At 39.5% G+C, this 16,938-nt stretch overlaps 2 protein-coding genes across 4 annotated transcripts in view; one reads left to right on the forward strand and one right to left on the reverse strand.

Moving 5' to 3' along the window:
• Positions 1–16,785, reverse strand: part of mettl24 (methyltransferase like 24) — a 34,458-nt gene extending 17,673 nt beyond the window's left edge. The window contains exons 1-3 of one of the 3 annotated variants that reach the window (XM_058755760.1): positions 16,647–16,658; positions 16,441–16,520; positions 50–1,714 (exon numbers count right to left, since the gene is read on the reverse strand). The gene's annotated coding sequence lies outside the window, so the exon portion shown is untranslated. Of the gene's footprint in view, positions 1–49; positions 1,743–16,440; positions 16,521–16,646 lie in introns of all 3 variants that reach the window. The other 2 variants (XM_058755761.1, XM_058755762.1) reach the window with 2 other exon arrangements.
• apobb.2 (apolipoprotein Bb, tandem duplicate 2) lies at positions 1,734–16,281 on the forward strand. Its single transcript, XM_058755759.1, is given in 25 exon segments — positions 1,734–2,848; positions 3,639–3,668; positions 3,802–3,905; positions 3,988–4,133; positions 5,379–5,526; positions 6,166–6,318; positions 6,413–6,537; positions 6,760–6,845; positions 6,929–7,379; positions 7,743–7,829; positions 7,831–7,852; positions 7,926–8,072; positions 8,147–8,358; positions 8,438–8,633; positions 8,710–8,889; positions 8,960–9,139; positions 9,227–9,394; positions 9,486–9,691; positions 9,788–9,955; positions 10,041–10,150; positions 10,255–10,455; positions 10,557–10,720; positions 10,834–10,892; positions 10,985–11,358; positions 11,434–16,281. Coding segments are annotated over 25 exon segments (7,956 nt in total). The 5' UTR covers positions 1,734–2,793; the 3' UTR covers positions 15,618–16,281.
• Positions 16,786–16,938: the final 153 nt, after the last annotated feature.

Consider the following 16,938-nt stretch of genomic DNA (forward strand, 5'->3'; position numbering starts at 1 on the left):
TGTAAAGTGAAACTATCTGACATAATAAGGCTTTGTTGATCTCGCTCACCTCTTTCACCCAGTGCTCCTCGATCTTCTGCTCTCCATGTTTGTTTTATTCACTTCTGTTGTTCGTCTCTCCGTCCGCATGCGTTCAGAAACTCAGAAAGGCTTCGGGTACAAAGTCCAGCGTTGGTAAACATCTTCTCCACGCCGCTGTGAGCTCTGGATCTGAACACACGCATATTTGAGAGTCTCTCCACCCATACGCCTCTGGACAGATGAAGCTCTGTAACTCTAGACAAAGACACACACACACACACACACACACACACACACACACTCCGCCCCTCGACCGGAGCCTCAGCACAATGTTGCATGTTCTTCACAGGAAAGAAGAAAGAAGTCAGTATGAGCAAACCAGCTCTGCTGCAAAGACTCATGAGAACATGTTCAATCAGAAAGTCTGTCATGCAATGAACTTCAAAACATCATATTTTATCAATCAGGCTTGTATATAGTCTGATACAGTGAGAATGTGAAGGAAAAACAGCTCAGTTTCATTCAGAGACTTGCTGCAGATGCTGATATAAATGAAATTCTGCTGCTTGTGATGTAAATCAATGAGATCTTTATAACAGATACTGACATAAATATCAGCGGTCGCTCTATATCTCCAGTAATATGTCTCAGTAAGATGAGATGTACATATAATGCAATGCTGATGGAGAGATGAAGAAATAAAGCTCCTCAGAAGATGTGAGATGAAGATCATTCCTCCGCTGAGGAACAGTGAAAGTAAAGCTCCTCAGAAGATCCTGATGATCAGATTTGAGACGCGCTGATGTTTCTAGAAAATGATTGATGGAGAATCAAGTAAAGCTGAGCTGCTTCAGTAAGTGTTCATCTGGAGACATGACTGCAGTTATTCTGACGCTTACTTGATAAAATCAGTCCAGATTTGAGACGAGAAGCAGCAGCTGAAGCTGGACGTTTCTACGATTACATTAAGTTTCATTTAATTTCTCATTGCTCTCTGTTCTGCTTTAGATCTCTATAAATATATATTGTTTTTCTTTCAGAATGATATCCTACTGAGCTGAAATGACCCGCGTTGAGAGGAATTGGAAAGCCTTTTTTTAAATTTCTTCTTTGAAACCCAAATGTCACAAATCCGGTTCATAGTCTTCCGTCCGACTGCCACAAGAGGTCTCCTCTCCTTCATATTGACTCTCACACCACACAGACTGTTACACGTCACTCCGGACTACAGTTCCCATCATCCTTTGCACTGATTACACACACACAGCTGAATCCAATCAGACACGCTTTATAAGCCTTGGACTTCCTCTTCCTTCTCACTGCCGAGTATTGTTGAGCGTATATCACTCTATTATGGCTACATCCAAGTCATTTCGTGTTGCCTTGTTGTCTGGCTCCTGATCTTCTGCCTGTGTATCTTGGATTAACCCTTTGCCTGCTGTTTTTGGACCATGTTTGCACCTCGCCTGGACTATTGCTTGTGTTATTTGGATTACCCTTCATGTCAAGCCCTCTGGATATTGTTCGCCGATCGTAGACCCACGCTAGCTCTAGGAATATTCTTTGCCTTACCTGTGTCATACCTGTTTGCCATTGTTTGACTCTTGCCTTTTTTTGTGACCACGTCTTGGAATAAAGCCTTGCATATGGATATGTCTCACGTCTCGTTCGCCCCGTAACACCAAACAAAGATCTTTATAAGCAGACAGTAAGTTACACTTCTGAGATGCAAAAAGGACAAAATAAAGCACAATTTAAGTATAATAACAGTATGAGACCAAAAAGTCACTATTGATTGATAAACTTCTTGAAGTTGTACAGAAACCTGTTACAATCTATAGAAACCCTGAGCTGCTAACTGTGCCTTATTCCTCATAATTGCAACTTTTATTATTTAAGTTATTTAATTTAAAAAAGCAAAAATGCACCCAAACAGAAACTCCAAAAAATCCTCTGCAGATATCAATAGCGGTGTGTAGAAATGTATACTGTTGTTTAAAATGAATTCAGGTCAGTGTAAAGAGTTCAGAGTCCTGCTGCTGTCCTCACTTGTGCAGATTAGTTTAATAAAATATATGAATAGCAATAGTTTTCAGCTACTATCAGGGTTATGTAATGTCAGATTCTGTCTACAGGTCATCAAAATCACAGCCAGATTTTAGGGACTGAATCTGAATTTAAAGGTGAGCAATCTATTCTATCTACCAAAATATAATCCACATTCATATGTCTCTCTATTTTTCATAGTTTTGTCCTTGCATCAGTTATAAGATCAGCATATGAGTATTTTCTGCAAGTTCATCTTGACACCCCCTCATTATGTTTGTCTCAATGTCCTTGTTTAGTCAAAACTAATTTAGCTGAGTCTGGATCTTAAGCTATAGATTGAGCAAGATTGGGAAACTGCACATGGTGCATTATGCAATATTTATTGATACTGTGAGACGAATAGCATAGAACAATTATAAACCATTACTTTTTTTTTTTTTTGCGCATACATGCTACAGACTGTATAAGTGTGCAGGCCAAATTTATATTTAATGTATTTAATATCTCCTAATGTTTACAGCTGTCAGTTATCAGTGCTATCAGTCTCTCTCTTTCTTTTTTTTTTTGAAAATCAATGTCAAACTCTATTAGCTTTGTTCTGTCATAGTGTTTGTTTGAACTTTGGAGTCAGGGCAGAAATTTTAGCACATAAGTTTGGTTTGCTATAAATGTCCTGGTCAGAAATCTGAAAACTGAATCAACTGACGCCTGTACTGAAGCATCATGGGCGACAATAAGCTCCGTCTTTTGCTGCTTTTGAGCACCATCGCCTTCTCCAGTAAGTATCTGGTCAAGTCACGTTTATTTCTGTATTGCTTTATACAGTACAGATAGTTTCAAACAGGAAAATAACAGTGTTAATGCAGTAATTATACAGCTCAGTTCAGTTCAAATGTTGATTCAGTTCAGTATGAATGTTGCAAAGTTCAAGGTGCAAACATTCTTAAATCAAGATACATTTATTTAAGATGCAAAATGACATGAGTTTTATCCTGAAAAAAAAAAAATTATAATAATAATAATCTGCCAATGGGGTATGAAAAAATAAAGTTTTTTCCTTGAATTATCTTTTAGTTATTGTTCATTTATTTATTATAAATGTGTTGCTTATTGGTTTTCAATATAACAAAAAATCTGAATATCAATATAAACTCACTTAGTATCAATAGAACACAAAATTAAAATAATAAATAATCAAAAATATTTTTTTTTACAGATCTCATGTCAAGAAGAATATTTGCAAACATACAAATAATCAGATCCAGTTTATAGAAAATGCATACATTAAATTAAAATAAAATAAGACATAGGTGGTCATTGTATTAATAGTGGAATTTGTATAGACATAGGGTCAAAAGTCCATAAAAGTGGCAACTTTTATTTTTTTCATTTTAATGAATCTTTTCTAAGATTCATATGAAATTAGACCATTTATGCATGAATTTTACTTTTCTCACCCCATTGCCAATGCCACTGCAATAAAGAACTTTTAACTACTACAGATTCACATTTTGGATGTTTTCAGCCCTGATTGCAGTGTAATGACATGCATTTATTTTATATTACAGTAGCGCAGGATGAAGGACCACCATGCTCGAGTATGTTTCTTGAAATTATTCTGCAGAATCTACATGCAATCCTACAGCTGTAATGATCTAAATTCAGTATTAAATGACAGCATGTATTTATGCATGTAATAATGTTCTTAATGAACTGCTCTGCTGCTTCTAGTGGCCAAAAGATACAAACCCTTCAACAAGTATGAATACTTCTATAAGACAGAGTCCTTGAACGCTTTGAATGAGGCAGTCAATGGCCCCGAGGCCAGCTGCAAGGTAAAGTATGAGCTCATTTCCCTACATCAAACACTAAAGTTACTAACGTTTTGTCAACAATGCAGTGTGAATATCGCATTAGGTTGAGATTGCAGTTCCTGGTACATGCAGCTACATCTTGCGCACCACCGACTGCAAGCTGAGAGAAGCGATTGGCGTCGATGCAGACGGAAACCCAGTGTTTGGAGCAGCTGCTGGCACTGAGGACTTTAAAACCGCCATGGAGAAGTAAAGGCCTGTTCACACCAATAATGAGAACTATAACAATACTTGCATCCACGTCGGCGGACGATAACATTCGTTTATTATATGCATGCACTGCAGTTTTGTAGTCTGCCGCTTTAAATGCACAAGCTCTTTAAAGTCTGATTCTGATTGGCTTTTTATTGTTCATCTAGGGCTGTTCGATTCAGAAATTGAATTGATTCAGATTCCTGTTTCTGGTGTCAACTTTGTAATCGATTCCTCACTGTTATTTTAGATTCTTTTTTTCTTTATAGATTGGAATAAATGTGTTAACCTAATCTCGCTGTGACTACAAGATTTGAAGGCTTATGTCCTTTTACACTTCCTTGGTATTCATTGATCATCATTATCATCATCTATTATATCTTCATGTATTCTGGTGCGGCGCTCAAAGCCTTTCATTGTAGACTACAGAACAAGCCATTTTAAGCTAAATAACGAGTTAAAAAATAAATGAGGAAAATAATGAGAATTTTTATATTCTTTAGACACCTGAAAATCCTCTTTTGTGCATCAAATGTATGTATTGTATGTTTTAGGTGCAAAACTTGTCCAAGATGTATAGGCAAAACGCTGCAACTGTTTATCTTAAGCGATTCATTAAATGAACTGTCTGAAACGAACCGGTTCAGGGAGGTGAATCAGACTTCCCAAGACTATTAACAAGCAACCAAGTGGCAGTTTAGAGAACTAAAAAGGGTATTAAAGAGGAGTCAAATCCCTTTGATGGAATTGATTCCAACCTTTGGAAATGATTCTCGATTCCCAAGCCCTTGGATTCGATTCCCAACCCTACGTTCATCATATTAGAACAATTGTTAAAACTGTATAGTTATAGTTATCATCCTTGGTGTGAAAAAACCTTAAGTGTTGTCTTTGCTGTCACGTATGTAAAATCTTTCCATGTGAATTATGAATCTGCATAAGACAATCTGCAAAGACATATGAAGAGTTCATTTGCAAAAACAGATAACTCTGTTTTTAACAATTTTCAAAAATCATGTTTTTTCATTGTGCATTCCAATTAATCTCAAACTGCAGCTGTATTATTTTGATTAGGTCAAATAACTAAAAAAATACAGCTAACAAACACCATAAAAAAACAGTAAAAATGTGATATAATAAAAACGTGATTTTTGAAAATGAAAAAAAAAACTGAGTTCTCTGTTTTTGCAAATAAACTCTTCATATCCGTTATATTCAACAAACTCTTCTCTCTTTGTTCAGATATCCTCTGAAGTTCACCGTTGAGGGAGATGATGACATCAAGCTTTTCCCCGAGGAGGATGAGCTAATAAACATCCTCAACATCAAGAGAGGAATCATCTCTGCTCTTGCTGTCCCTGTGCTTGAGGAGGACAGGAACAAAGAGATGGTCTGTTGATAAACTTCACTCTTGAAAGAGAAAGATGGTCACGCCAAATCAACCTTTTGACATTAGCTGTGTTTCCATCCACCTATATCACATAAAAAATGCTGGATTGAAACGCCATGCGAACTTATGCACACATTTGAATAGGATAAACGTTTTATCTGATAAGAAAAAATGAGCATAAACATTTACTGAATAAATTCCACCATGCGAATCAAAAAAGTAATGTAACTTTGCACGATATAACGGGATAACTTGACTAACCAGCGAACCGATTTCATTGCACAGCATCTGAAATGTTTTTTGGTCTGTCATCAAAGTATTTCTGTATAATTGTCTTACACGATTGCGTTCCCAAACAGCAGGCACACCTGCACACCTCCGAAAGCAATGACTGCATTTATTGTGTTTCGTCTGCTCGCTTGGAGGCACAAGTAATTTATCATATACAGTATGAAAATTATTACATTCAGTGGCTTCTCCTACTTTTTTTATTAGTGATATGTAGTGCCAGTTTATCAGGAAATTACGATTTTGTTCTCTTTGACTCCTTTCAAATGTTTTTTTGTGATATTCCAGTTTTGCGCATAAGTTAAATTTGCATCTTTGGATGGAAACATAGCTATTGAGTTTCTGTTGCAGCCCACCATCTACGGCCTGTGCAAGACTGACTACGTCATGAAAACCAGAGAAGACATCGACACTGAAGTCACCCTAAACAGAGACCTGTCCAAATGTGACAAGTTCAGACCAATCAAGGACCACACCAGTCCCTTGGCCCTCATCACTGGCATGGTGAATTCTGAGACCTAGGACTAAGTTTTGTGTAAAAGCCCAGTGGAGACGAGTGGAGTGAGATCTACAATGTTTTTCTTTCTCTCTTCCAAAGCACCATCCTCTTGCTCAGCTGATCTGGAGCAACCAGACCTGCAACTACAAGTTTGACAATGAGCAGCACCACATGACCTCTGGAAGTTGCACTGAAAAACATGTTCTTGTGCCTTTCTCATACAAGTAAGTGAAGTAAAATAGCTTTCCTGTAGCTCAAAGTGTAGAGCAAGGTCATGGGTTTCATTCCCAGGGAATGCATGAATTGATAACATTCACACCCAGAATGCAATGGTAGATGCTTTGGATAAAAGCATCTGCCAAATGCATAAATGTTAATTGCTTGATTTTGTCAACATAGCTGGTTGGCCATGCACTTCTGATGTTTGTCTCTATGGCTATGACTAGGGGAAGATATGGAGTGACCAATACTGGTAAACAGGCCTTGAACCTTTTAGGAGTTGCTGAGTACAACGACAGAGTCTTTGACCACAGTAAGAGAACCATTTTTGGTTTGAATGTTCATAACTTGCTTGCAATGTCAAACAAAATGCAAAATGTGCTGTTATGCCTCCAGATGTGGCCAACATGAAACCCCTCCATCTTGACCGCAGTGTTGACATGAGCCCCATCCAGGATAAAGATGCTGCTCTTGCTGTTTTGAGGGAACTTTCTGGCCTTTCCAAGACCAACGATGGACGCAAGAGAGCCCACTTGGCCCACAAGCTTGTAGCTGTTATCCGCAAGATGGAAGCTGAAACTTTGGCAGCCGCTGTTCCCGAGGCCCTGGAGATCTCTCGGTCTTTGACGTACCAGGCTTTGCTACAATGCGGCACCCCAGAATGCAGCAGTGCTATCATGCAGATTTTCAGGACCTTTGACAGGTCCTCAGTTGAGATTGACGCTGCTGTATATGGCATGGGAATGATACCCCATTCCTCCCGAGTCCTTGTGAAGGAAATGCTGGCGATGGCAAAGTTCAAGCCGACCAAACCCATCTACTATGCTCTCAGCAATGCTGTGAGAAGGTAAGGGACACGTCTTTAGATTAAGGTAAAAGTAAATCAACTAACATATGAGTTGAATTTGACCAATTAATAGTTCTGCGTAGCTCAGAAAGTAGAGGATGGTTCCAAGGTCTTGGGGTCAATTCCCAGGGAATGCATGAACTGATAAAAAGTATACCCTGAGTGCAATGGACAAAAACATCTGCCAAATACATTAATGTAGTGTACCTTAATTTGCAACCATGTGAAAAGACATTTTCAGACAAATCTCAGATTTGTCCCACTGACTCTCATCCATATTTTGTATAAGTGTGTTTTGTACATAGATGTACCATTGTCACTATTTCATCAAAAGAACATATTGTGTTCTCTGTGTGATCTAAGGCTTTATGAGACCGATGGAGTCACCAATGAGATCCAAGCAGTGGCTGATTATGCCCTTGAACAGATTGGTGATTGCACTGGTGACCAGGAACATCTTTCTTTCTCTAAGGGTATGTTCACACAAATTTCTACATGCCGATAAATTAAACTTTAGACTCTATACAGCTAAGCATTATTTTCCAGGTCACTGGCAACATGGTGGTTGCACTGGGAGCTGCGCACCCTGCTTTGCATTCTGCTGTTATTCAATGCATCAACCAGCCAACTGCCTCCCCTTCAGTTCAGCATGCTGCCATCCAGGTCTACAGACAGATTCTTGTACCTGAGGAGGTGAGCTGTTTAATATGCCCACAGCTATTGGCTAGCCTAAAGTCAGTCTAAAGATTACTTCGTGCCTCTTCAAGGGTCGTGAGGTGCTCATGCATGCTGTTCTGGACAGAGCTGCATCTGTACAGAAGCGTGTTGCCGCGTACCTCATCTTGATGAAGAACCCTACACCTGCTGAACTTGCTCAATTGGCAGCAGCTGTCCATGTTGAGGAAAACCGTCAGGCCAAGAGCTTCATTATCTCTCATATCACCAACATCCTGAGCTCTACAGCACCAGAGACTCTGGAGTAAGTACGGAAGAGAACGCGATAACTTATCAATCAAATTTTCAGAAGAAAATGTAATCTTGTTATTTTTACTCCCTAGCTTGAGGTGGAAGGTTCGAGAGGCCTTTCAAGGTAATGAAATTGGCATGATCATGGAACCCATCAAACTCTCTCGATACTATAGACTTGGATCTTTAGAGGGAAACATGATCTTTGAATCTCCCAACGAACTGCCAAGGGAGGTCATGCTGGAGATGACCTTGAATGCTTTTGGATTTGAAATGGACTTCATTGAGGTACAGAGTCCAATAAAAGTCCGATATTTACTTGATGTGTTGGGTATGAATGCAATGGTTTTATTCTTGCTTTTAGATTGGCATGGAGGGTAAGGGCTTTGACCCTATTGTGGAGGCCATCTTTGGTGATGATGGATTCTTCCCAGACACTGTCATGAAGACCACTTTATATGCTACCGACAATATGCCCGCCCAACTCAGTGAGGTCTTGGACAACATGCTGCCAATCATGAGGAATGAAAGGAAAAAGAGACAGGTATTAAATGTAGCAAATTGACATATTTCTTCAAAGCAGGATTCCAATCTCAATCTTCTGTGTGCTGTAGGCTACTCAAAACATAGTCAAAGAAATCTGTGATAACGTCAACAAGCTTATTGAGGACTTAAAGGCCCAGGATACCCCTGAAGCGATGGTGTACCTCAAGCTTCTGGGTGCTGAACTTGGCTATCTTGATGCAAAAGACGGCAAGATGATTCACGAGCTCCTTAAGATGATCCCCACTGACGTGAGTACAGCTTTACCAACCACATTTATGAATGCATTTACCTAACATCAAATTGATTAAGTCATCTGAATAATATTTTTGCAATAGTTTGTTAAAAGACTGTTCTCAAGTGTCGACAATGAGCTTTTCCTTCACTACATCTTCATGGATACTGAGTTCTATCTGCCCACCGGTGCTGGCTTTCCTTTGAGAGTTGCTCTGTCTGGTACCTTTACACCTGGAATCAAAGGAGGATTGAGCTTCAATCCAGGCATGGTGAGTCCAACACACTTGCATGTGTTACTATCAAAATGTATCTTTCATTTCTGCTATTATACTAAAATAAATTAATGTGACTACACCACAGAAGGAATTTGCTTTCGCACTGTCTTCTGGCATTGAGTTTGTGACTGAGATTGGGACTCACTTCCCAGACTATGTTCTCTCCGGTCTGGAGATGCACACCAATATCTATCATGAAAGCGGCCTCAGAGCGAAGCTCTCTGTGACCAACAACCAGCTCAAGCTTTCCATTCCAGCTCCTCGTGAGCCAACTGAGCTCATCAGTGTGACGTAAGACATCTTGACTTTAAATGCAGAAAAGGAAACTAACATTAAAACAAGTCAAATAATTATTTTACACAAATTGTTATTGTTCCCCATATATAGCAGTTCTCTGGTGTCTGTTGTTGGTGCCAAAATTTTGCCCATTCATGCCAACGGCGAGTATATTAAGGAGGAATTATGTGCTCCTGTTTTCCCTGGATGGAAGCACTGTACAGTCTTTAAGTATCCTGATGATGCTTCCCATTATTTTCCTCTCAATAGCGATACCAAGTAATGGAAAATCATCTATATACTGATATTTAAATCATATTATTCCTAGGACAATATTTTTCATCCACGCTGCATCTGTGTTTAGATTTACTGTTACGCTCTACCCATCGGTAGAGGTCACAGAGTATACTGCCACCATCGACTACGCCTATGAGGACGATTCAGACAAAGTCACATTTAGCATAAAGACTGAAGGTACAATACAGCTTACTAAAATAATGCTGAATTATTTGCTACTACACACCTGGAAAAATAAAATCTGCCTTTAAAATAAGTATTTTTCATTTGATTACTAACAGGAACACCCTTTGAGGCCACAAATACAGTGATGTTAAACAGAAAGCAACAAACTGTATCATCGGAGTTGCTCATTGCCCCTCTTCAGATTTATTCTAAATTTTCTGCAAAACTAAAGCGTGATGAGAAGTTGACGTTGGAACTTGAGAGTGACCTAAAACTCCCGGAGACGACTTCTGTTCAAACACTCATCCTGAAATTGGGTACGTGTCCAAAACTTATTTCTGTAATATGATGAATAGAAAATTTTAGCTAATTATTTACTACACGATTTTGAGCCTATCAAATATCTCTTCAATCACAGAGAATGAGAAGATTGAGGCTGGATTAAAGTCTCATGTCAATTCTGAGATTCAAAGAATCATTCCCAATATCGATGTCATTGAAACCATTGTCAATAGCCTTCTTGATGGCCAGATTGCCCAGAATGAAATGAAGGTCCTTGATATCCTTGCAAAGTCAGCTGCGGTAAGATAATGAACTTAGCTCAATTAATATTTTCATCAGCTTTTGTCAAAGGAAACGTTTTTAATTAAATGAAAATTAAATAAATGTACATCGTTGATATTCCAATTGTGCAGTATTTGGGAGTTCCTGCCGTGCCTGTGTTCGCTATTCCTGAAAGACTGTTCCTGAATGTGTGAGTTAATGTCACTAGTATGGTGAACTTTCTGCTCATAATACGCAATGGTTAAACTGTAGTTAAAATTTACATCACATGTTTTTAAACAGAGAGGTTGCTGCTAAATATCTCTTTGGCCATCCTTACTATACCATCACTCTTCCCTTGCCCTTGGGTGGAAAATCAACTAGAGATCTAAACTTTCCGACAACCCTCTCCACACCAAACCTGATTATACCTCATCTTGATCTGGAATTTGAAGCTACTACCATTAATCTTCCAGAGGTCTCCATTCCTGTGAGCATGTCGCTGTCTGTGCCAACTCTTGAGATGGCAGAAATGTCTGGAAAACTAAACAGCAACTTCTACAACTTAGAAGCAGCTGTGTCTGCTGCCAGAGATCCTTCTGCAGACCTACGTTATTCTGCTAAGGTTGAATTCACCGGAACAAGTCCTGCTGACCTCCTATCCCTAAAGGTTGAAGGTAAAAAAACATGCATTGTATGCACTTGATTTGAATGATTTCTTATTGATTGATTCATTTTCATTTATTGCACAGGATCTGCTCTTGTTGAGCCCACACCTGGCAATTCTCTCATGACAAAAGTAAAAACAGTGGTTCACCACAAGATTACTGATATCACCATCAGCATTGAAGAGGAAGTAAAGCTTGCTGAAAAACTCAGTGTGAAATCCAAAAGCAAGCTTGACGTAATTAGCCATTTTGGAGTGCACATTTCGCTGGAGCATAATGGAACTTTTGAAGTTGATGAAGAGGAGATTTCTGGAGATGGAAACCTGGAAGGATCCTTCGAGTCTGGTTTAGTCAATGGTTCAGGAATCCTTACGCAGTCAGTCTCTCTACTCCCATCCAGACAAGAGGCAAAGATTGATTCTTCACTGGAAGTAGACTCAACACTTCTTCAAGCTCGAAACTCCTTTGCTTTAGCTTTTGCCAATGGAGGACTGATAATTCTATCCAACACTGCAGCATTTGATGACCGTCTAACAAACACTGCTAATTTCACCTTCAAGGAATTTCAGCTTGCTCTAAATTCTCAAACAAAAACACAGGCTTTTGGCCTGAGGATCCAAAACATGGCTGAGACCAGAGCTGGCGTTGAAGCAGTCAGTGTTAAGATTGAGACCTCTACTGACAACTCTGAAGAACATAGCCATTACCTGGTCGCAGGAGTATTGGACATCAATGGTCTAGCTATTCACAGTGATACCTCTGCTAAACTCATGGGACATACAGTTGCCTACAAAGCCAATCTGAAGCTCAATATGGATGGCCTGACCACTAGTGGCACAACGTCACTGCAAAACACCTTTACTATGGAGAAGCTTAAGCAGACCTTTGAGATCAACTACAAAAATCTAACTGGCATTGCTAAGTGCAAAACAAATGGAAATGTTATGGGCACACGCATTAACCACAACACTGAACTGGAGATGGCTGGACTTTCTGGCAGAATCAAGAATCATGTACGTTTCAACTCCATGGTGTTTAATGTTGAATCCAGCACTTACGGTACAACTATTCCATTCCGTTTCAATTTTGATGCCTCTGCTAATGGTGATAATGACATATACCTGTATGGACACTGTAATTCACAGTTTAATGCAAAAGTCCTCCTGAAAGTAGAACCACAATCCATTGCTCATTCTCATGAATTCAAGATCTCAACGCTCCTTGACATAGACCGTGTCAACATCAAATCACATTTTGAGAGCAAGTCTGACACTCTGCTGATCCCATCTGAGCAAAAGACTAAAGTAACTGTTAAGGCTGAAGTGAACAACCATGCCATCAATCAGGAAATCAGCGGTTACAATACTCCAGCACAGTTTGGGCTGGAAGGGTCTGGAACAGTGCACACCAATTTGTTCAACACTGCCAATACTTCTTACCAGGACTTTGCAGTCTTTGGCTTCCTAAAGTATGGTAAAAGCAATGACATTCATTTAATTAGCTTGCCTTTCATTGATGGTTTGCTTCTAGTTCCTGACATCATCAGAATAACACTTGCAAGCATGGGCGAGAGCCTGAGGAATTACATCAACAGAGAAGGGATTGCTTCCAAATTTCAAAACTTATCTCAGCATGTTAGTGACTTTGTGTCTAATTTGAACTTTGAGAGAAGAGTTGTGCAGCTGAAACGTACCTTGACATCTCTATCCCAGGAGTTTGCATTAAACCTGGAAAATCTGGTGGCCTCTCGGATCGGTGCATTTGCGAAACTAGTGAGTGATATAGGCAACCGTTTCGGTGAGGCATTGGAATTGACTGTGAAGGGTATGCTGGTTGGAACTGTAGTACCAAAGCACATTAGTACTTTGATATTTTCCATCATTGAGGATGTTAAAATATTTCTTAGCTCAATCACCACCCAAAGTTACACAAAGCTGAATGAGATCTTCCGTCCTGCCAATGCTGAGAACCACAAACTTGACAGTCCTCTTCAGATTCCTTCAGTTTCAACAGCTCTTCTAGTGCCATCTTTTGGAAAGCTGTATGGTGAGGTCAGATTCATCAGCCCTGTATACAACGTCAGAACCTCTGCAGAGTTCAAGAACGCCTCGGAGAGACACCCTCTGTTCACGGCTTTTATTTACTCTAAAGGAACCTCTCCGAAACATAGCATTCTGAATTACAATCTAAATTCCACTGCACAGATATCTATGCCTGAGATGAGTCCTGTAATAGTGTCTGAAACTCTCAAGTTAACACACGTTTATTTGACTTTAGACCAACAGGCATCATCGACTCTGAATGGATCTGCCTCAAACAATGCTAATTCTTCATCATTCTCTCTTGATACATCATACAACCACCAAGTGAACATCCCCTCACAGTCTTTGTCTGGTGAAGTCACCCTGATTCAGAAGGCTATAGCTTTCCAGGATGGTGCTGCAATCACCCTGACAGTTAAAAATGAAGGATCTGGCAAATTTTCTCTTGAAGACTTTTCTGAGGAAGGCACCCATAAGAGTGACCTGCATTTTAACATGGGCCTTAGCACCGCCAAGCTGACTTTCACAGGCCGCTCTGACGGTACACATTTGCAGATGAAGATGAAGGTGAACGCTGATGCTGTTGCTCTAAGCCACCTTGAATTCAATGCTCGTGTTGAAACAAAGTCGCCATTTATCAAGAACAGTTTGCTGTTTGCTTCTGGAAAGGCTCGCTTCAGTGATTTGAATGTGGAAATCAAGGCAACCCATGACACTGAGCTTGTTGGACCTGTCAGCGGTGTCCTCTCTAACACTGCAAACATCATGACTTGTCCTTGGGAGGTTGATATTCATTTTCAGAACAAAGGTAATGCCAAGATCAACCTCTTTGAGTCTTCTGTTGATCTCCAGAATGACTACACTTTTATCGCCAACCCTGACTTACAAGAATTTAGCACTGTGGCAGTTGCCTCTTTCAACCATTTCAACTACAGCCATAACTTCACAGCCAACAATAACAAAGCAGAGATGGGTATTTACACTGCTCTGAATAGTGTGGCCAGCTCTGGGTTCTTGAATATTGCAGAAATGTTTGTGCCAGCCATTTTCAAGATTCCAGAAGTCAAAAAGCTGAAACTGAATGATGACCAACCCATTGATCTAAATACCAAACTTGTCTACCAGAAGAGCGGGTTTGCTCCTTTACTGGGCAACCTGGTCTCTGAGGTGTCTTTCGAGTCATCTATTTTCAACCTCAGTGCTAATACAGGTATTTATCCGAAGGATTTCTTGATGCATGTTAGTGCCGCAACTGCCTCTGTGTTTCAGGAATTGAATTCCAAGCTTGATGGATCCACTAGCCTGACCACAAAAAGTGGACTGAAACTAGCCTCTTCTTTGTCTATGGAGAATGCTCACATTGAGGGTAATCATAACAGCACCATGACTCTGGAAGACAACTTTGCGGCTGTATTGTCTGTGGACACAGTTGCTAAGATTCATACAACAAGTTTCACTGTTTATGCCACTCATCAACTTTCTGCTGACACCAAGGCCCATCCAAAGGCAGAATCAAACTTGACAATCAAGTACACCTTTGTTCAACAAGACTCAAAGACTGCTGGACATGGAGATGCTAAGAATACCTTGAAGCTGGATGCAACTCTTTCCTATATCACCATTGAGTCTGTAAGCCAAATCACCACAAATTCTACGTTCCCTTATGCTTTTGGTGTCACAGTTAAGGGAACGCTAGATAATGAAGCTAACGTCTATATGAAAGTTGATGGCCTGAAATCCAATTCGAAGACCACTGGAAATGGATCCATTGATTTTAGTGTAGCCAAGTTGTGGTTTGATATTAATGAGCTGCTGATCGTGGAGGGAGACCTTGATCGTATGTATTCTTTGCTAGAAATTGATTCAAACTATATGCTTGCTGCGGGTCTAGAAGTTGACTTTGCATTAAACCACACTGCTCGTGGTAAAACTCATATTATTCCCCTGAGTACCCTCATGGCTGCTGTAGACATACTCTTGAATCAGCCAAGTTATAGAGATTTTGATGTAAGAAATAAAGAATCAACTATTTTAAGAGACAGGCTTGCATACAAAACAGAGACTTTCTCTCGTTGGTTCAATTCACGTACAGCAATATCAGCACAGGTATTTAATGATTTTCCTCATGCAACGGCTGTGTATGAGTGCTCTTACAATCTCACTTCTCCATCTTTGCTTCTGGAGTATCAGGGTGGCGTGCATCTGTCTCCTGTTTACCACAATTAATTATTGTTGAATACAAGAAAAGGTATTGAACTAAACATTGGTCTTTACTGTATGCTTGCTTACTTTAGACCTCATAATCACAGACCAGCAGAGCCAGAGTCATTTTAAAAGTCATTCTCAATCACAATGACGGAATCATGTTAGTCATTCTTATGCTAAGGATGAGGATGAGGATGATTAAAGCCCTAAAATATTGCTTGTCCCAATCAACAATAAATGGATCCAATTCTTTTACTTTACATATAGGCCTACTCAGCTCTTGTTTTACTTCACTGAAAAAAATCTACATTAAATTCTATTTTTGAAAATGTTTTGCATTTTGTGATGTTCATTGTACACACACACACACACACACACACTTACACACACATGTTCGTTTTTGTGAAAAGTGTGGACTCTCCATAGGCGTAATGGTTGTTATACTGTACTTACTGTATGTGCTATTGTCCTACACCAACCCTACACCTAAACCTACCCCTTACAGGAGACTGTGCATTTCAACTTTCCCCAAAAAAACCTCACTCTGTGTGATTTATAAGCGTTTTGAAAAGTGGGGACATGGGGTAATGTCCTGAAAAGTCACCTTCACCTTGTAATACCTGACATACCTTTGTCATTATACACATCTATGTCCTGACTTTTCACAAAAACGCGCACACACTTACACACACACACACACACACACACACTCACTTACACACACACACACACACACACTCACTTACACACACACACACACACACACACACACACACTTACACACACACACACACACACACTCACTCACACTCACTTACACACACACACACACACTTACACTTACTTTAGTCCAATGCGATAACTTTAACCAACATTGGAAAGCCTTTCCGGGTCTAAATGACCAGAACACGTGAACGTTCAATGCTGGTAACGTTAATTAAAACGATCCAAATAAGAGTGAACAGAAAAACTGCAGTGTTAGGCTGTTTAAAATTGTATAATAACAATTATTTAACAAGTTTTTTTGTTCAAGAACAAAATTCTCCTCACCTAAACGAGAACAGAGCATACCAGTCCCAACGGTTTCTGCAACGGTTATATTTAAATATTTATGACGTAATACAAAACCAGTCTATCAAATGAATGCTCTCAGTTTATCAATGAATATTTATAATTATTATTATTATTGCTGTTGTTATAATAATAATACTAATAATAATAAAAGCTAAGATGACCGTATACATCCAATACATTTTACTTCTGTGCCACACTCTTATCGCTCAAAAGAGAAACGTTTAGCATAAAAAATGTTATGGAAATATCTGATAATGAGATGGATTTA

Source organism: Onychostoma macrolepis, chromosome 20, assembly GCF_012432095.1.
Source record: "Onychostoma macrolepis isolate SWU-2019 chromosome 20, ASM1243209v1, whole genome shotgun sequence".
NCBI lineage: Eukaryota > Metazoa > Chordata > Actinopteri > Cypriniformes > Cyprinidae > Onychostoma > Onychostoma macrolepis.